The following is a 19706-nucleotide window of genomic DNA, read 5'->3' as shown; positions in this document are numbered from 1 at the left end:
TATACCATTAAAACAGTCAAATTTAACCAGTCCGTTATTTTGATTAGCAGCACACCTTTGTATCTGTTTTTCAATGGCTTTTGAGCTATGTGTTTGGATCACTCAAATAAAATTGGCTTTTGTGCTAATAAAATGAAACTTCGACCTAATTTTCATTCTGCATATGTATATGCTGTTCCTGAACATGTGGATGGTGCTTGTGTTAAAGGTTTTGACTGAGAGGTTCTGGATTTGAACATAACTTAATAACATGTAGGTAACAACTCTGACAACTTTTGGAACGAAGTTTACATTACAACAAAGTTCAATAACACACGTTTCTGATATTACACTGTTACAAACTCTCGCAGGTACACATGTGTTGTTTCTTCTTTTCTGTAGTGAATTGCATTGACCGATGCAGAACGGGGAAAAACAAATGGGCGAGGCAGAGAGAACAGACACATCAAAGTATATAAATGTATTATTGGCGCCTCCTAAAGACGAACAACGATCCTCTAGAGCCTAAACCCAACCTAAGTTTCTCATCAACGTATGTGATCCTAAGCTTCACTTCACTTTCGAACCCATATTTAAACTCCAGAGATCCCACCTTGAGTTCCGGAGGCTCGAATATCACCTGAACCCACTCACTGTCCAACACTTTCAGCTTCCCTACAAAGACCAAAAAACAAGGTTAAAACATTAAAAACGCATATTGAGATCTGACCAAATACACATCTCTAGGGTTTTGCAGTTTCACCTGTCAAGGAGACGTCTCCGTCAAGAAAACCCAAAGCAGTAAAGGAAACTCTGTTCCTGACGATATCAGGAGAATCAATGCCTTGGATCATCTCATTGGTTCTGAAGAAGAGGCGGCCTATCCCGCTTCTGTAGCCTCCACCTGGAGATGTCGGTACAGAACAGTACACCACATCCCAATCTGCAGCATAAAAATTCAAAAGTTTTACATTTTTTTATATTCAAGGGAGAAGCAATCTGCTTTAGATTCTTACCTCCGAAGATGAGAGGGCATTTGACAGGCTCGCTCACACAGTACTTTTGAAGCTCTCCAGCCACTTGTGCCACCTCCTTGTGTTCTTCCGGGCTAAGCGTCACACCTCCATCACTGTTCGCAACCTGCGTGAAACACACGAAAACCATAACCATCGACTAATAATGGAATCATCTGCAACAAGTTGACTCGAGTCTATACAAAACCTTAGAGAGTAGAGATGAAATGAGATCATCGGGTCCAGTACGGAGCTCAACGTTGGGCGCTGAAACGGAGCTCACGACGAGTCTCCTGCTCCGTGAACTGGCCTTATACGGGATGGAGAATTGAAGTACCGGGAGGCTCGAGCGCTTCGAGGAACGGATCTGAGTCCGTGGTTCGGAGAAGGACGATGCGATTGTAAAGGAAGAAGCAGCCGTAGCCATTGTAGCTCTAGAGAGAGAGAGAGAGATGGAGATAATGGAATGTGGAAGAGACAAGGTGGAGAAGAACACGGTTGCAATGATCTGGGTGATGCCACGTCAGAATAGAAATCAGTACTGGGGCCTACATCGGATTTCCTCCAGCCACGTAGGAAGATATGTTCTCCCGCGTTATCTCGATGATACAGCCCATTAAGGCCCACATTTGATATCAGGTCTGGGCCTGGGTACCGGTTATGTTAAACCAACACTTGCGATTACAAATAATATTCAAAGAAACCCGTAACCGACTTTTACCTTCGAAATGAATAAATCTAAGCCGTTGAGTTTTACGTATAGAATGTCCTTCGTTGATTTGACCCAGCAGCCTACCCTTGGCCTCTATTTAAAGAATCTTATCATCCACAAAGCCGTTCGTACAAAAAGTTTTCTTTTCGTTTTAATTTTTCCTCTTGTAATTTCGAAAAATTCCCCAGATCCAATTACAAGATCCTCAAACCTCCTGATTTCATCTTAAAGCTGAAGAATTAAAAATCTGAAAACTAAAAATTCGAGAGAGATTCTCTTTGTTACCTTTGTTTTGATTGGTCTCTCTCTCTGTTGTTTCTTTTTCTTTGATCTGTGGTTTGTAATTTGAGGATTTTTCACTCCCAAGCATCGATCTATCTGCTGATTTGCTTCAAACTTCGAGATTCCGCGAAATTAGGGTTTTGTTTCATAATTTAGTGATTTTGTGTGTTTGTAATTGCGAGATGAACGATCAATCTAAGCTCATGAATCCACCACCACAGATGATAGCTCAACCTCCGCCGCAGAGGATGAATCCACCTCAGCTAATGAATCCGGTTCAGCCTCGTATTATGAACCAGGCTCCGTTTAATAACAACCAGTCCCAAAACTTAAACCATCTGGTTATGAACCAGCAGCAGCCACAGGTTATGATGAACAACAACAACCACCAGCATCTCATGATGAATCCCCGGAACTTTAACCCTAACCCTAGCATGAGCTCGGAGTATCCTAACAACTTCGGATCTAACCATTCCAAAGCGAACCGGAGCAACAACAACAACTGGAAAGGGAAGAAGATCAACACCGATAAGAGACAACCACCACCGCCGATGATGAGGATGTACAACCCTCCGCAACAACCTGGCGGTTACAAGCCACCGGCGCTCAACGAGCTTCAATCTCAGAACAGATTGAAAACGAAGAAGTTTTACCCGAAGAAGAAGTACGGCGGTAACAACAACAATAACCGGTACGTCCCTTACGCGCCGAGGAACACGACGTCGTTTATCATCCGCGCCAAGAAATCCGGCGGGATCGCCGAGCTTGTGTCTCCCTGCGCCGTGACGCCGGCGATACTTCCGACGCCGATGTTTTCTCCGTCGAGGGAGGTGCTGGGGGATATGGCGAAGGAGGAGTGGGGAGTCGACGGTTACGGATCCATGAAGGGGCTGATCAGGCTGAGATCTGACGGACATGATGATGACGATGGTGAGGATGATGAGGATGAAGGTGGATCGAGCGGGAGTGACGTGGAGGAGCATGTTGAGGTTGAGAGGAGGTTGGATCATGATCTGAGTAGGTTTGAGATGATTTATCCTGGATCTGAGTATAACAATGTGTTGGAGAATCGAGTTGATGATCAGGATAGTCATATCGCTCAGCTTGAGGAGGAGAACTTGACGTTGAAGGAGAGGTTGTTTTTGATGGAGAGGGAGTTGGGTGACTTGAGGAGGAGGTTGCAGTATCTTGAGAGGAGGAACATGGTTGAAGAAGTTGTGGGGAATGAGTCTGATGAAGACGACACTGGGGGGTCTGATTCGCGTACTAGTGGTGACGGGAAGGGGAACCATGTGGTTGGAGGAGATAGTTGTATGCAGGATGTTGCGGTGAAAGACCAAGGTGAGAAGAAGTTTAGAGAAGTTTCAGGTGAAGAAGAGTGTGAGGAAGGCAATAGGGTTATGGCTGGTATGGATCAGAGTAAGGAAAGTGAAATGGTGATGGAGAAGCTTGAAGATGCATCTGAGAATGATTCTGTTGGAGAGCAAGGAACAGCCATATGATTATGATGCTTGCAAGGGAACTTATGATGATACCATTTTCCCTTTTATTAGTGATGGATCTCTGCAGCTCTATGATGTTATTATGTTCAAAATGTGCTTGTCTTAGTAGGCGTAGTCTAGTTCTCTCGTGGGTTTTAATATCAGAGAGTCAGGAGAGTTGCTTTCCCGGTGAAGTTTGTGTGAAAGTAGTCATGGTAAGCTTTTCTCTTCTGGTTCGGATCGCTTTTACCTTTTATGACCTGGTTGGTTGGCCTTGTTAAGCTCCCCGGTTAATAAGATTGTAGTAAAAGAAAGGATTATTGTAGTGAAAGAACTTAAAGGATGATAGAGTCTTAAGTTTTTTCTTTTAATGCATTGCATGTTTCACTTTTAATAGCACAAGAAGAATATATACGTCTCTTGGTTCTAGACAGTTGCAGATAGCTGAGCTTGAAGTGAACCTCTGAGTACTTCCGGGAGATTGATGTCATGTCTTGTCTTTCGTCCTTTGATCAAGATTTGGGTCCATATGGGCCATTCGGTTGGGCTATTTAATGTCAGTTATACAGTCCACATAATTTGACAAAAGAGGCCTATTTACTTTTTCTTTATGAGTCTCACTTAAAATAACGTGTATTTCAGAACTTCTTATAAATTATATTTTTCTCACACATAACGTGAATCAGTCATCTAGTTTCTCTATAATTTTGGACGATCGATTAGAAAATTTGGGAAATTCATAGTGGAGAAATGTCGCTTTCAATCCTGCGTATTTATGAATTGTCACACACTAAAATCTACGCCTAACTTTATAAAGGAGTGGTGGGAATGGCAAGTAAAATACGTCGGTGTCTTTTTCTCTTATAAACAAACTTTGAAAATTAAAGATAACACTTGGGTATTATAAATAGTAAGCAATTGCTTTCAAGATTACTCATTCTATAACCAAAACAATGCAACGTTGCTGATAAACTTTTTCAAAAATAAGCAAAAAATCTGCTGTATCCAATATTCTTTTGTGACGGAGCATATTATATTCCTGCAAAAATATATATAACGGCGTTGTGACCGACCATTTCTTTACAAAAAGCTGAGAATCACGAGAATAACAACTCCCACTTGTCAAAAGAGGACAAGAAGAACCACTACTACCGGTAGTGCCCCAAGTCAATGTAAACACATTAGGCACAATATTCGTATCATTGCAATATTCATTTTAAGCTTTTACCTCATCCATTAAACTTTCTATTGCATCAAATAAAAGGTTGTCTTCGTCTCATTTTTCCATATGATATTTACGAATACAAGCAGACCATACAAGCAGAGATAACTTCATCTACATATAAGGACACTCTGATATGACTTAAGAGATCTTCGAAAAAAGTTTCACTCCTACACATGCGAGACTTAAATCTTCATCAAAAAAGAAAAGTACATACTACTTGATATTTAACATGGTTGTTCCATATCTAGCTAGATAGGGCTGGTAACATGGAAAATCAGGCTGATCTCATGATCTACTTAGCCCCAAAGGGGAACCACATCTCGTGGATGTCTGACTGGTACGAGACCATGAACAAGATGACCACGAGCACGGCTGCTACGCCCCAAGGTGATGAACCGGCATGGTGAATGGAGTCTTGTTCAGGCAAGGGGACGTACAAGGAGAGTCCCCCAGAGAAGAAGTGGACGATGAGGAGGAGGAAGAGAGGGGAGAGGATGATGAAGAACTTGAGATTATTCATGGTGTCTTCGAGGATGGACTCGTAGTTCAAGTACCATGTGAAGGAGAACACGAAGAAGACGACCATGAAGAAGAAACAGAGGTGTGGGTTTGGGAGAGAGATGTAGTCCAAGAAGGATGAGCCGTAGTATGGTGATCTCGCCATATGTTTGTTCTTCTTGATCTTCTCTGGCTTTGATAAAGGTCTAGAGTTTTTAGAATGTGTTAGTGAAATATAGATGTCTCTCTACTAGCAGTGTGTGTGGTATATATAAAGAAGTAAATGCTTTGAATGTGTGTGCGTTTTCTCGCTTATTAATTGATTGAAATATAATTTTCAGGGCTTTTTGGGTTCCGAAGTGGTCGGTCGAGACCACGTGGATGTGGTCCTATGGTTCTCTGTATTGAAACTTTAGCTTTTAAATTTAAAGACAAATAAAGTTAAACTAAAGGGTGTCTTGTATATTTTAAAACTATGATTTTAAAATAAAAGGTAGCTTGAAACATGCTCTGTGCTCTAAACTGATAGGGATGTTATTATTGAGCTATGGTTTTATTTGGATCGCTTTCCTAATTAGAGAAGACTATTATCTGTCGATGTGTGATTGATAATCGTCGAGATGATAAAATGGTAGTTTACAGATCAGCTACATCAGGGATTACGTTAGTACTTTGATTTTCTTAACCAGAGTCCATTTTTTTATGGTCATGCTGATCTTACATCAATGAAATTTACAGAAATATTAAAATTTAATAACGCCTTCTCACTTATACTAATCTTCAACTCGTCTATCTCTGCAAAAGTTATATTTATTGCCAGTTGCCATCCTCCACAATCTCTAACCTTCAAAGCTATAACATTGGTGGTGGTCCACAATTGTACCGGGACTTTTCTTCTTTGCATTTAGTCTATGGAACCTCTTTAACCATATCAGTGTAGATTTCTACATTTGTCAACTGTTACATTCATCTTCAAGTCATCCATATTTGCAATGTAGTGAACCTTCAAAGCTATAACATGGGTGGTCCATATCGTACCGGGATTTTTCTTTTTTGCACTTAGTCTATGGCACCTCTTTAACCACATTCAATCTATTTTCTCTACATTAATATTCTCCTAGTCTCTTCCTTTAAGATGGACATGTGAATATGGGGGGTTGTGGTTGTCCACTACAGTTTCTGTGCAATTTCTAAGTTACAAGACGACCTTATTCTACGAACTGTCACGTAAACCCGAAAGCCCACCCGGTAGGTTTTCTTGTTTGTCTTTGCTTTTTGCTTTGCAAATAAATAAATAAATAAATAAATATCTAAAAGACTTCTCTATGATTTTGACTGGCTGTTATTCAACGGCCATTTTCCATCTTACACACCCAACTCGTGTTCCCTCTGTTTTGTATTACCAAACACGTTTCATCTTTCCTTCTTCAGATTGTTTCCATCGATCCCCACCAACTGTTTCTTGATTTCTTGAACTGCTTTTCCCTATATCCTCGGGGAAAACGGAACTGATCCTCTTGTTTGGAAGTAATGGTGGGTGCTCTGTTTGTTGTTGGTTCATCGGTGATGGATCCCCCAAGCGGTTCATGTTTATGTATTGATGCTCACGCAAGAAGCTCTCCGAACAAGAAGAAGATCCTTGGCAGTGCAAGAAAGCTAGAGTTAGGAAGCTCTTTTACCGGTTCAAGCATTGTTTTCAGGGTTTCTTCTACCAAACGCGTACCAAGAATTGCGAGTCGAAGGAGCAAGAAGAAGCTCGTGATTGTGAACGAGGACGTTGCTGGGAACTACGAGGATACCTTCGGAGATGTCAAGACGGTGAGAGAACTTCTTTTAATGTCAAATCGTTAAAGCTTATATGGCTGTCTCTAATCACTTTTCAAAACTTTGCAGCAACTTATAAACTACTTCACGTACAAAGCTGTGAGGACGGTTCTTCATCAGTTATACGAAATGAATCCTCCTCGATACACTTGGTTCTACAAGTAGGTCAAAATCATTTGATAAGCTCTCTCTCTATGATTAGATTAACAAACACACTTTACTTGATCATTATTCTTGTTTTATGGTCGTTGTGGTGTATCTTTTGTTTTCTTTTTTAAAAACAGTTACGTCGTATCAAATAGACCAACCGAAGGCAAACGATTCCTTCGCAAACTCGGCAAGGTAACAAAAGCTTAGTTTATAGCATCTGATAAGATTAGTTGAAGAAGTTTTAGATGCTCAAACTTAAGCAGCAAGCAACTGATTTGTAGGAGAATCAGGAGCTTGCAGAAAGAGTTATGATCACACGCCTCCACTTGTATGGGAAGTGGATCAAGGTATAACCAATCGCTAAACCTGCCATGGGAACCAAATAGGATTCAAAACTGATGGTGTATAGGTTTTTTTTTGTTGTAGAAATGCGACCATGGGAAGATATACCAAGATATATCAGATGAGAACTTGGCGTTGATGCGTGAACGGCTGATGGAGACCGTGATATGGCCTTCTGACGACTCAAACTCAGAGGTTATTGGCTGAAGAAAGTATATGTCACAAAACCAACAGCATCTCCTTTGTGAATTCGCTTCTCAGTTTTTTTAGGACCTTGAGCTTCTCTTAGTTTATAATATAGTTCATTGAGCAGTATATACGAGTCTTTTCTTGGCATGTACTGTTTATGATATATGGCAAAACTATATCTTCTTCTCGATTATCTCTTACGCTCACACCTCTCACCCTATTACTGATATGTTAACAGATACAAATAACAGATGAAAACAGAGTATTGCTTCACCCCTTGATAACAAATGTACTTGACTTATGCGGTCAAAATCGGAAGACTTATAGTTTAAAAAGACCAACATTGATATTTAATAGAATTAAACCAATTTTATTATTATCATCGATTTATTTTAATCTGGAAGCCAATAAAACTTAGCATGGTATAAAAATCCGATCTTTAAGAGTAGGGCTGGGCAAAAAATCCGAACCCGAAAAACCGAACCGAACCCGATCCGAAAAAGTAGTACCGAACCCGAACTGAAATTGATTAAATATCCGAATGGGTTCAAAATTTCGGTATTTAAAGAACCGAAACCGAACCCGATCCGAACCGAAATATTTTGGGTACCCGAATGTATCCGAAATAAATTTATATACTTAAAATATACATTATTTTATATATAATGTATAATTAAAAATATTAAAAATATATAGGATACCTTTAAGTTTTCTAAAATACTCGAAAAATATATGCAAATAGTCAAAAGTAAATGTTTAAAATAGCTAAAGTATACTAAAAACACCAAAATAGTTAAATATCTATTGATTCTTTATCCAAATATTCAAAGAAAACTAATTTATATGTTAAATTAAGATATTTTTACATATATGTTATGAAAATTTATATGTAATATATTATCTTTCTTATAGATTTTGAAAATTTAAAGTATATAATGAACTTTGAAAATTTAAAAACATTTTAAATGGGTTATCCGAACCCGAACCGAACCCGCAAAGATCCGAACCGAACCCGAACCGAAATTTAGAAATATCCGAATGGGGCTGAAATCTTTGACCCCGAAAACCCGAAACCCGAATGGACTGAACCGAAACCCGAATGGATACCCGAACGCCCAGCCCTATTTAAGAGTCATCATCTGGAGGAGAGTGTTGTGATCATGGTTAGCATTTTCAAACTCGAAACAGCAAGAAAAATAATTATATAACTTGATTAACATCCAAAGTCTTCAACTCCTATCTATATATTGATGAGATAAAACTGATAAATTTTCTTACTCTTCCTAACCAAAACTGAAAGAAAAAAAGCACTAAATCCTATCAGAAGCTCTAAGTATCATATAACATATCGGTACGTGACATAACGACCGGATGTTTCACTCTTGCGTATGATCTTCACAACTTCTCCACGTTTTAGCCCATAGTATTTAGCGATAGGATCCGTATACTGAATACGTGGAAGCTATCGACAACACACCACACAAGTGAGTAAAACAAACAAACATGTTAGCTATAATGAAAAAAAAGGACCCAACAAAAAGAGATCAAACATCAAAGTTTTCTTTTTTTTTTGTCTCCACAATAAATTAGTTTCATTGCTTAAAGAGTGTCAAGATACGAACCTGATTCTCTTTCACAGTGTATTTCTCCAACAAAGCTTCCTTCTCCTCAGTTGTCAGAGCTATATGCTCCGGAACAAAAGCGTGTTCTTTTACATTCATCAGAAGCTCTGTCTCCTGCATAGGAATATGAGCCTTTAAAGAGTATGTTCCGAGACACAAACAAGAGGAAGCAGGGATAAACTTTTCACTAACCTTAAAACTTTCCAAGTAAAGTTTTTGTTTTGAGTTTGCGTCGGTTACAGCAGATGCAGCGAAGCGGTTCATATCCTTCCTCACGACAATAATTGCTTTGAAGACATTATGAGATACCATGCGCTCAAAGCAAGGCTTGATATGGCACATTTTTGTTTCTTGTAGAAAAAAGACAAAGATCTAACCACCACCACCACCACAAGGAAACGAACTTGAGCAATTAGTTAGAAGAATTGTAAAAAAAAAAAACACTTAAAAAGAAAAACTCGTATCCTTGTACTCACGAACCTTGTCAGTTTCATTATTCTTTTTAGTCTTAATAGTATCAAGATCTTTTCTTTCCATGTTCACGCCGTATTTTTCTATAAACTGTTCTTGAGTCATCTCAAGTTCAGAATCAGTGACAATGTAGCCACGATCTTTGAGCATTTGGCTAAGTGTTTTGTTGACTCTGAAAAGCATTCTGATTTCTTCTTCGGATAAACTCATCTTTTCACAGTAAAAAAAATCTGCAAAACTCAAAAAACCATGTATTATTATGGGTTTCCAAAGTTCTTAAACAGAACCATAAACAATACTTCCTTGTGAGAGAAAAAAAAAACATTTAAACTCTGCAATTGCTTAATTTATGTGTTTTATGATCGTGAAAAACCTAAGAGGTTCACATGTTGCAGACAGCTCTTAATTTATGTGTTTCAAGTCATCACACACTAAAAGACTCTAATCCATGGCAATAATAAAAAAAGTTCAATCCAAGTAGAGACGAGGAAACAGATGAACAAGTTTTCACGTACCAGAGAGCAATGGTGGATGTGTCTGGAAGATTCCGAAGGTTTTTTTAATTTATTTTCTTTTGGTGAGCCGCGAAAAAGTCGGTAGGGTTTCACTTTACGGAAGGAAAAGAAAAGTAGAGCGCAAGCTACCCCTTTTTAACCTTTTATTTATTACAAAGAGTTTTTTCTTTTTAACATCAGCTTAGTCTTAAGGAAAGTTTACATAACAATCTCGGTTATTCAATTAAACAACACTCCTATTGATCTTTAGGGTTTACTCGGTATTGTTTAAGATGTAACATATGGTAAAATTGATGAATTTGATATAAATAAATAAATGAAAGTTTTCTAGTTCACCAATCACCGCATCGATCCAGTCTCTGATTGTATATGTTATTGCTCAACTCCCTTTATGTGTGATATGCTTTGCTGATTTCTAGCTCTTACTCCTTTTTTTTCACTAACTCTTTCATTGAGTTTCAGTTTGAATAACTGATAACTTTTTCTTCATATATGTTATAGCTTAACTATATGGTGATTCTTATGACTTTTTTTTTTTTTTTTTTTTTTTTTGATATCTCTGGTGTCTGGGCAGCCACTTTCCCAAATATCCCCCGAAGGGGTCCAGCGCCCCAGCAGTAAGGATGTTAAATCGCTGTGGCCGGGTTTCGAAGCTGGGTGGCGGGCACCTCAGCCGAGGTTCCATTACCACCAGTGATTCTTATGACTTTCTCTTTTTGGAGCAGAAGCTTAAAGAAACAAGTTTTAAGTCTTTGAACATCAACAGCAACATGTTTTTTTTATCACAATGTTTACTACTATATCGATAGCAACATGCTCTCTCTCATCCGATCACATTTATATGTCTCCAGTACACACTACGGAGACATGCTTCATATGTTTGTGGTTGGTGAAGCAATGTTGACCCCCAAATACTTGTCTAGTACATTCTCAAAGGCCTGTAACAAAAGTACATATAATTTTATATATGTCCATGGGACTTTGATGATAAGTCTTTTTCTGCATCAACTAGTCAGATAACAAAGTTCTATCGTTTGATTCTACAGAACATACCTGAAATGCAAAAGCTTCTTTCCTAGTTAAAATGATATCCATCGCAGCTGATTCATCATCGAAGGCACCATAAAATTCCCGATAGAACTGGCCCCTACGAATTGGAAACGGAAGTCAAAACAACAAGTTACTCTTCAGTTTCAAAGTACGGAAATAAGTACACAAGAAGATTGGCTTCAGAACAAACCTATCTTCTTCACCACTCTGTTGGTCAATCTCATCAAACTTCTGTGTCAGGACTTCCGCAGCAACAGGTGATAGCATGTGGAGTATTAACGCTTCTAAGGTTCTTGGGAAATAACGCTGAAATGAGTTTACATGATACAAACACGTTAATTCAAAGAGCTTAAAACTCCATGTAAAACAAAAATAAGTTGGTCATTTCGACCAAAATGATGAAGTGCGCTAGGAATCACTTATTGTAAACTTACTGCCATTGCAAGGAGAGCATCCCGAAGTTTAGATGCTTCAAGATTCCAAAGCATATGCGCAACACGATCATCTTCTAAACAAGACAATGAATTCACCAGGATCTTGCTATTGTCCCTTTCGGACGCTGGGTTTGAATAACTGGGTGGAGTGTGCTGCAGTTCCTTACTTGTATCCACAGCATTAACGTGGTCATGGACTAAGGAAATAAGCTCATGAAGTGCCAGGGAAGTAGAAGGATCTAGATCATGCAGCGGTGTTTTTTCACGTATTGAGCTGATGCCTTTTTCAATACTTTCATTGCTTGAGTTATCATCCCCACCTTCTGCAATGATTCCATCACCGTGAAAGTCAGACAAGCTATTAAAGGGTTTCTTAGGATTTACACCATCAGAGTGTCATTACCTGCCTGTCCAATATTACATTGGTCAAGATGTTCAGACGGCGGCTTCAAATCAGTTGAAGAAGGCTTTGAAACTAACAGGCTCTGTCAAAATCCAAGTCGCAAGGTAAATACAGGGTAGTAAACTTGGCAAATATGAGTTAAAGTGAGTAGACGAACCTACATTTTTAGATTCAAAATCAGGATGAGCAAAGAAACTATCATAAGTTCCAACAATATATAACTATGAGATAGAATAACTTACACACCATTTCTCTGTCTATCAATCTTATTATATGACACGAGATAAAGGCACATGAAAAAGAAAGAGGAACATAAGTTAGGAAACAAAACAAAAACGGTAACGCAAAAACATATTCTTTATAATAATCCAAGATTTATAGTCAAACCTTCTTGTAATCCGGCGCAGGTAATATGAATCCATATGTTCCGGCATGTTAGACATAATGATTGATTGCCACCAAAAGTTGACAGCAATAGTCAGCTCATCGCTATCCACCTGATGAAACCTGCATAAATTATGATGATAATCTGAAATAAATCCATTAACCTTCTACTGAATGTTCTCATATCAAATCTATAAGGCTTAGTAAATTCGCAAAGCTTCAATACTTGCAATTATAATACCAGGTACTTCTCCTAACCAATGAAGTGTCATTTTCATTATCATGATACTAAGCTAGCTAACAAAAATACATGTCAAGCATATGGATCAGAGGCTCTAGGCATATGCAAATTACATAACATGAGCTATATACACACCCAGAAACTAAACAAATGCCAATTATCCAGGTGGAGACACTTTCTCTTCTATACGTTACATGAGTAATTAAAAATCTAGAAAAGCGGCACAACCAACAAAAGCTACGTAACAGAGACATGATAACTTCAAGGGATTAGGAAACACTTCGACACATATGAAGCAGGATCTATTAGAAGATATTTTTAGCAATTTCAGTGTTTTCTGAAACACAAAGCTATGTGCTACTAGGAAAACTTTTCTGAGAAAATATGAGTATACTCACCAACCTTCGGGAATGAATACTGCATCACCGGCCTTAAGAGTAACTTCCTGTGACTGCTTGAGGGAATGCTCTGCTCTTGGATAATCTGATAAATTCGGATTGTCTAGACCAACCGAACTACATGAACAGTAAACATAATAATGCAATGAAAAGTCTAGTACTGAATCTACTGATCATGATAAGTTTCAATTACTGCACGCCGTGCGTGCTCAGGATATAACCACAAAAATGTACGGAAAATGCCAAGAAAGATACCTATGGTTTGACGCTTCTCCGTATATAGGCATTGGATAGAGCGAGGGACTGGCGGAAGGGGGCCACAAGGTAACTATTGATGATTTAAAGAGGTTGAAATTAGTTTATACGGAAGAAAGCATACAAACATATAGTTAAATCATTGACTGTGCCAGTATTTAGGATGAACCTTAAACCGACTTCAAACTAGCTGACTTAACATTCTATAAACCCACATGCCCTAACGTGAAGCAATTTCACACTTATACACTACCAAATCGATTCCACTAGGAAACAGAAAATAACAGAAACAACTTCCTGGGAGTTTGGCTCGGAGGAAAGCCAAACCTTTTTTACAGCCTGAGACTACGCATAAGAGGTTATGATGTGGATCATAGTGGGTACTGGATCGAGCTTGTGCAGAGTTCATCCAAAAGTTTATAGAAGACAGTGACTTTCCCCTTAAGAGAGTGGGCTGCATCAATTCAATTCAGATAAGTAGATGTTAAGAACGTTCACGCTGCGAGCAGCTGCGGTAGAAACAAAGAGCAGATACCGTCTGAATGTCTCGTCTCAGAATCTTGAGTTGAACCTTGTCTTCTTTCTCATCATTCAGAATTGGAAACTGGATAACAAAAAAAAAATGCATGTTCAATCAAAAGGGAAGTGAAGAGCAAACATATCCATAGACCACCACCAACCAGAAGTAGCTGAAGATGATAAGAACCTGTGCTAGGTATATTTGTCCAGGTGTAGGATCCTGAGGAATAGAGCAAAGAGAAGCAGAGGAGTTTGCATCATCAACACCAGAACCATTCTCTTTGCTTATCATATGCTGCTTGCATAGTCTAATAAAATCAGAGAAAGGCATTGATACCTAGAGTACAAACAAGAAACCAGAGACACTTAAAATTATAAGCTCAATTTTCACCTAAGACTATTCAAAATGGAGTTTTTACTACTTTACCCTCTCATGGCTTCTGATATCACCATTGAAAATCGGAGCCGTCCTAGAAAGCATTGCCTCCACCTCCACTGAACCTGCACGTTCCTTCATAATACAATTCCAAATCCACGCATAAGGTTTTTTTTTTTTTTTTTTTTCGCATCAATCAATCGGAGTGAGAGAGATTGTAAAAGAGAGAGAGAGAGAGAAAACACACGTGGAGATAATCGAGGCCATTTTTGAATGGATTCCACTTTGAACAGGCGTCCCAGTCACTACTACTAGCACATCCTCGGAAAACCTGAAGAAGACGAAAAGACGAAATCAAGCACAAGAGAATCAATCGGATTCAACGAAAAAGAGAGGTGGAAAGAAAAAAAAAAAGTAACCGCAGGGAAGTTCGTGAGCTCGACGCCGGACTCAAATTCGGCAGCGGAAGGAGCTTTCTCGAAGGTTTGAATCGTCGGAAACTCGCATCCCCTCGGCGTATTCATCATCCCTTGGTGATTCGTCAAAAGACTCAAAACTCAAAAACGTGCTATGCTTTTTTATAAGCTTCTTTTGGCGTTTGCGTTTGCGTTTGCGTTTGGCGGTGACATACGACTTGTTGTCCATAGGCTTTCTTGGTTCACTTTTAAACGTTTACAGATAGATGGCTACAGTATTAGCGTTTTTGACGTTTGCGACGGCTGTGAAAACATGCTTCTGAGAAAATTTATTCTTCACACCGAACTAAAATTTTACAAAAAAAAAAGCACAAAATTGGTTTTACAGACACAAAATCTCCAATAAACTGACATGTATCGTATAAAGATAGAGTCAGAATTAATTAAATTGTATATTTTTCAAAGATAAAGACATGTCAATAAACAATATGAACTGATTTTAATTTTGTTTTGTTTAATAAAAAATACTAAATTAGTATGCATTAATTGGCAAAACTATGAACTAGTGAAATTTGACGGATAACCCAATACGGTGAATCCACAATTCGATCATATTGACTATCAAATAATTTAACATTGTACTCCTCGTATCTACAGAATAGTCGGTTAACCTCCGACGGCGAACACTGTGGTTAAGCTAAAAAAATCAATGTCTATTGCAGTTTTGGCTATTTATCTTAATGAAAGAGCAGTTTACAAAATGTATAAAGTATTGTAACACAAGTGACCATGAAAATCACTGTCTACCTTCTCAAAAAAAGGTTCATTTCTTTGACTTGGCTTCCAAATGACTCTCAGGCTGCAGAATATATAACAAAAAGTGGTTGTAGAAGAAGATCACTGGTGGTGGTGAAAATCAAGATTACATACGCCCATTGAGGTGAATAAGTTACCTCTTTCCCCACAAGTTCTTCATTTTCTAGACAAAAATTAACTCAACGTGGCATGGATTTGACATGTAAGTAGTGTCGGCCCTGGGCTAAAGCCCATAAAGCTCAGGCTTTAGGCGCCACGATATTAAAATATTTAGGGGCGTCAATTTTTGCAAAGTGTACTTTAGTCTAGTGGTTGTAACATGCTCCTGCTCTCTTCCTATTACAGGATTCGAAACCAGCACTCTCATTTTTTCCTTCTTTTTGGTGATAATAATATTTTTCTCTTTTCTGAGAATAACAGATTTATACGTAAGACTTGTGCTTACATGTTCAAACAACTTAACTATTTTGTTATGTATATTACATTAAATAATATGTTATTAGATAAATACTTTAATTAAACAAAACTCAATTATATCTTTTGTTTTATTAAAAATGAGTTATCTTCTCTTTCTGTCTTTCTTTTTAATTTTTGTTTTGGTTTTCCTAAAATAGCTATGTGAATAAAACATATTACAACAATAAACTTGAATTATCATTTTGCTCATGTTCCAATGTTTCATTGTGATTGAATCTTGACGGAATAAGTCAGCCTTTTATTGTAATTGGTTAGAAATTTTTGAAATAAAATAAAAACTTAAAACTGTCCCATTTTTAATATCTTTCTAAATCTCTGTGAAAAACAATTAAACTATCCTATCTATAAATTATTTTCTTTTGTTGTTTTTATTCTTTGGATTTGTAAAAAAAGAAGCTATTACCAGTTTTTTTTAAAAGCTATTAAAAATAGTATTTGGAAATCAACCAAGTGAACTCTAATTATGAAAGAAAAAAAAAGCATACAATGTGATCTGCAAATAATGTTTTGATGTTTTTTTTCTTTTGAAAACAACTTTAGTTTAATTTAAAACAGTTAAATTAAGTTATAGTAAAAAGACAGCATTTTTTTCAACCGCTTTAGACGCCAGACGAGTCCGGACCGGCACTGCATGTAAGCTGTGAAAGAGACAGTCAGCACACAAAAGAAACCAAAGCTGAAAATTAGAGTAGCATAAAGAAAAACATACACTTGATTTCCATGAGCACACTCCGTCTCTGTTTTGCTGCTTGGTTCACTTGGACGTGTGAAATGAAAAGGGCATCAACATCCAAACCGTTCACTCGACTCTTATCAGAAAATTCTCTAAGTAGTTTCTCTGTCATATGGAAAAGCTGACAATACCCATCTACAAAACTCGAATATCTCCATGCCTTTCAAAATGGTTATAAGTATGGTAGGACCTTGAGAGCGAGAAACAGATACTAATAGGATTACAAGAATTACACGATTGTGAGGTAACTTGTAGTAAGCCGACTTCTACTCTGGTCAAGTTTAAGAAGAGACACAGTAAATAACAAAGACAACAGATTTTATGATGACTATACATCTCTTCAACACTATAATAACTATATCAAATATTAGGAAGCTTCTCATCAGGCCTCTAACATGCCCAGATGTCATAGTGTACACAAGTTTTTTAAAAGTATGATAGTAAGAATAGGAGAAGCAGATTTTTACCGATTCACCGCTCAGGTTCATGTAGGTTTGTGGCTTTGCCAAGATAACTGGGAGATCACCCACGAAACCTGAGAAGGGGGCAACATAAAAATGATAAAAGCCCATAATTCAAAATCGAAACTCACAAAAAAAAAAAAAGATAAAGATTCGCATCATGTTACTCACATCCTTGTCCCATTATAGCCTTGAAGTTCACTAGGTTCATTTGAATCCCAACTGACTCAGCAAAAACATCAATCATCTCGAACCCAATCTGTAAGCCAAACCAGAGCAGACAACTATTATATTTGAGATTCAACATAAGAAGCAGATCCAAGTTGTTTGAATACATTTATCACTTAAATAACATGTTTTGGATACATTGTGCCTAGTCCCTTTGTATTTGTCCCCGGGATTGCCCAATTCCAAAAACAGCCATGGCCCGATGATGAACAGAAGTGCAGTAGCAACGCCGTGGTAATCTACTTAGCATCATAGCTCATGGATACGCCGCCGAGCCAGTCAAGGTTGGATAAGAAACTTTTCTCAATGTCTAAATCCTTAGAGAAGAAGAAGAAGAGATTCGTAATCGTGAATGAGCGTTGGCCTGCGAAGAAATTTCTTCTCATTTTTTTTTTGGTAAATCTGCTTTCGAATTTCTAGATTTCACAAACTCATGGCTTAACTGGTTTCTTCCTACCATGGCTTAACTAGTTTGGTAAATCCGCCGAGCCAGTAAAGGTGGGCTTTGACCCCCTTTCAAAAAAATCATACAAACAGTTACAAATTACAAATCCGGTTCATTCCGAACCTTTTAAAACCAAAAACTGGCTCCACCTAATATTTGCAGTTGTAGACGGTTGCGGATGGATAAAAAAAAATATTTCTCTAAATATTTTAAAATTTAAAATAAAAATATTATAAATAAAAATATATACATTTTACATATTAATTTAAATTCACAAACAATATCGTAATTTGTTTTATAAAAAAATTAAATTAGCTATTGATTAGAATTTAAAAAAATTAATATAGATATATATATAAAAATATACACATATATAAAACGAAAAAAATATTATTTAAAAAGTTTAAATATAAATATTCAAAAAAATTTATTAAAATTGTAACTTTTCACTAATTAAAAAATAAATAACCAAACATAATATTATTATTAATCATATTATATTAATAATTATTATATTTTATCACAACAATATGTTTTTTATATTTTTTTAATATTATAATATATTTATATTTGTAATTTATTATTAAACCGCTGTAATATTTCATAATCAACCAGTCACAAATATCCCGCAAACACAACAAATTTTAAACGTTATGCAAATCATACAAAACGCTAGATAACGCTTAAAACCACAAACTCCCGCACCCGCGAATTTCCGCAACTTTAACCGCGGCGTTTAAACCAGTCAAACCCTTATACTCGTATTATAACATCTCTAGGCGACGACGCACAACAAATCAACGATCTCTAACAAATATTCATAATAATAAAATCTATATAAATACATCATTTTAATCAATATTTTCAAATTGTACCATTTTTTGTTATTCAAATACTTTAGTAAAATCTTTAATATACATATTAAGAAATAGTTGATTAAATAATTAGTAGTTTGTATTTAAGAAACTTATTAATAACTCATGTATTTTTCTTTACCATACAATAGTTTGACTGTTTCTATAAAAAAATTAGCAAGGAAAAAAATAAACACCAATATAATTACAACAAAATGGGTCAAACAAATCTAGCCCATTTTTATGGATCTCCATGCAAACCATGCAATACTTCTATCTATAAATTAATCAATCTTAAAAAGATTTTTCAACCATCAACCCAGTAAGTTTAAATTCAAAAGAATTAATACTAAACGTGTGTATCAAAAACAATATGTCGTCATCCCAGTTCGCTATCTTTTGCATCATCTTGATTACTTTATTTCCTCTTCATGAATGTATGCATTTATAATAGTTCTCATTTCTTCATTACCTATTTTTTTCACTATTGTAATTCCATCATAAATTTTTCGATAATTGTTTTTTCCTCCAAATGATATTGTTTTTACTTTTTTTTTTGTTTATATAGCTGTCAATGTCCGAAGTCTTCTAGCGAAACAGAATAAATGCACGCAAAAAACATGTCCAAAGCTCACAACCAAAGATAAGACTTGCTTTTGTTGTCCCTCCACTAAGGGTTGTTCCGGGACCAAAGCAAACTGTGAAGGTTGGTGTCCATGAGTTATCTAGAGAACCTACATCAAGGATCTAAGAAAACCTGAATAACCGTTTTATTTAATTCTTCCTAACATCTACTTTCGATTTATCCCCTAGTTTATATTTGAGAAGTGATTTGCCACATGTCTTCTCTACAATCGTTTTCACAAAAAAAATTGTGACGTGGCTATTAAGATTGATGACATGTCATATGGTT

At 37.0% G+C, this 19706-nt stretch overlaps 6 protein-coding genes and 1 long non-coding RNA gene across 10 annotated transcripts; 2 read left to right on the top strand and 5 right to left on the bottom strand.

The window, feature by feature from the left end:
- Positions 1–246: 246 nt before the first annotated feature.
- LOC130509400 (probable plastid-lipid-associated protein 8, chloroplastic) lies at positions 247–1487 on the bottom strand. The gene is made up of 4 exons (XM_057005310.1): positions 1201–1487; positions 996–1119; positions 743–922; positions 247–654 (listed from the first exon to the last, which is right to left on the bottom strand). The coding sequence occupies exons 1-4, from the start codon at positions 1417–1419 to the stop codon at positions 464–466; spliced, it is 714 nt and encodes a 237-aa protein (XP_056861290.1). The 5' UTR covers positions 1420–1487; the 3' UTR covers positions 247–463.
- A 343-nt stretch (positions 1488–1830) lies between these two features.
- Positions 1831–3838, top strand: LOC108847854 (uncharacterized). Its single transcript, XM_018621215.2, has one exon. It carries the CDS (start codon positions 2169–2171, stop codon positions 3486–3488), a length of 1320 nt encoding a protein of 439 aa, XP_018476717.2. The 5' UTR covers positions 1831–2168; the 3' UTR covers positions 3489–3838.
- An 861-nt stretch (positions 3839–4699) lies between these two features.
- On the bottom strand, positions 4700–5458 carry LOC108844773 (uncharacterized). Its single transcript, XM_018618073.2, has one exon. The coding sequence runs from the start codon at positions 5354–5356 to the stop codon at positions 4985–4987; it is 372 nt and encodes a 123-aa protein (XP_018473575.1). The 5' UTR covers positions 5357–5458; the 3' UTR covers positions 4700–4984.
- Positions 5459–6534: 1076 nt separating this feature from the next.
- On the top strand, positions 6535–7883 carry LOC130509398 (chaperonin-like RbcX protein 2, chloroplastic). Of its 2 annotated transcripts, none has more exons than XM_057005306.1 (5): positions 6535–7008; positions 7084–7175; positions 7299–7356; positions 7455–7511; positions 7591–7883. In XM_057005306.1, the coding sequence occupies exons 1-5, from the start codon at positions 6721–6723 to the stop codon at positions 7711–7713; spliced, it is 618 nt and encodes a 205-aa protein (XP_056861286.1). In that variant the 5' UTR covers positions 6535–6720; the 3' UTR covers positions 7714–7883. The 2 variants fall into 2 exon arrangements, with proteins under 2 accessions (XP_056861286.1, XP_056861285.1); XM_057005305.1 differs by having other exon boundaries at positions 6538–7008; positions 7446–7511.
- A 1048-nt stretch (positions 7884–8931) lies between these two features.
- LOC108846964 (DNA-directed RNA polymerases II and IV subunit 5A) lies at positions 8932–10458 on the bottom strand. Of its 2 annotated transcripts, XM_018620138.2 has the most exons (5): positions 10304–10458; positions 9798–10018; positions 9510–9689; positions 9318–9431; positions 8933–9157 (listed from the first exon to the last, which is right to left on the bottom strand). In XM_018620138.2, exons 2-5 carry the CDS (start codon positions 9996–9998, stop codon positions 9032–9034), a joined length of 621 nt encoding a protein of 206 aa, XP_018475640.2. In that variant the 5' UTR covers positions 9999–10018; positions 10304–10458; the 3' UTR covers positions 8933–9031. The 2 variants fall into 2 exon arrangements, with proteins under 2 accessions (XP_056861287.1, XP_018475640.2); XM_057005307.1 differs by lacking the exon at positions 10304–10458 and having other exon boundaries at positions 8932–9157; positions 9798–10013.
- Positions 10459–11032: 574 nt separating this feature from the next.
- LOC108844097 (lysine-specific demethylase JMJ31) lies at positions 11033–14909 on the bottom strand. Its single transcript, XM_018617304.2, has 15 exons — positions 14783–14909; positions 14611–14694; positions 14415–14498; positions 14175–14324; positions 14004–14072; positions 13796–13922; positions 13469–13541; positions 13214–13330; positions 12578–12697; positions 12437–12455; positions 12191–12272; positions 11788–12110; positions 11544–11659; positions 11357–11450; positions 11033–11241 (listed from the first exon to the last, which is right to left on the bottom strand). Exons 1-15 carry the CDS (start codon positions 14888–14890, stop codon positions 11176–11178), a joined length of 1632 nt encoding a protein of 543 aa, XP_018472806.2. The 5' UTR covers positions 14891–14909; the 3' UTR covers positions 11033–11175.
- Positions 14910–16514: 1605 nt separating this feature from the next.
- Positions 16515–17995, bottom strand: LOC108846226 (uncharacterized). Of its 2 annotated transcripts, none has more exons than XR_008943161.1 (5): positions 17602–17995; positions 17438–17525; positions 17273–17340; positions 16782–17076; positions 16515–16710 (listed from the first exon to the last, which is right to left on the bottom strand). It is a non-coding gene; the product is annotated as an uncharacterized LOC108846226 (long non-coding RNA). The 2 variants fall into 2 exon arrangements; XR_008943160.1 differs by having other exon boundaries at positions 17633–17994.
- Positions 17996–19706: the final 1711 nt, after the last annotated feature.

Source organism: Raphanus sativus, chromosome 3 (assembly GCF_000801105.2).
Source record: "Raphanus sativus cultivar WK10039 chromosome 3, ASM80110v3, whole genome shotgun sequence".
Lineage (NCBI taxonomy): Eukaryota > Viridiplantae > Streptophyta > Magnoliopsida > Brassicales > Brassicaceae > Raphanus > Raphanus sativus.
The sequence above is the reverse complement of the archived record's forward strand: the minus strand, read 5'-3'. Positions and strand labels throughout refer to the sequence as shown.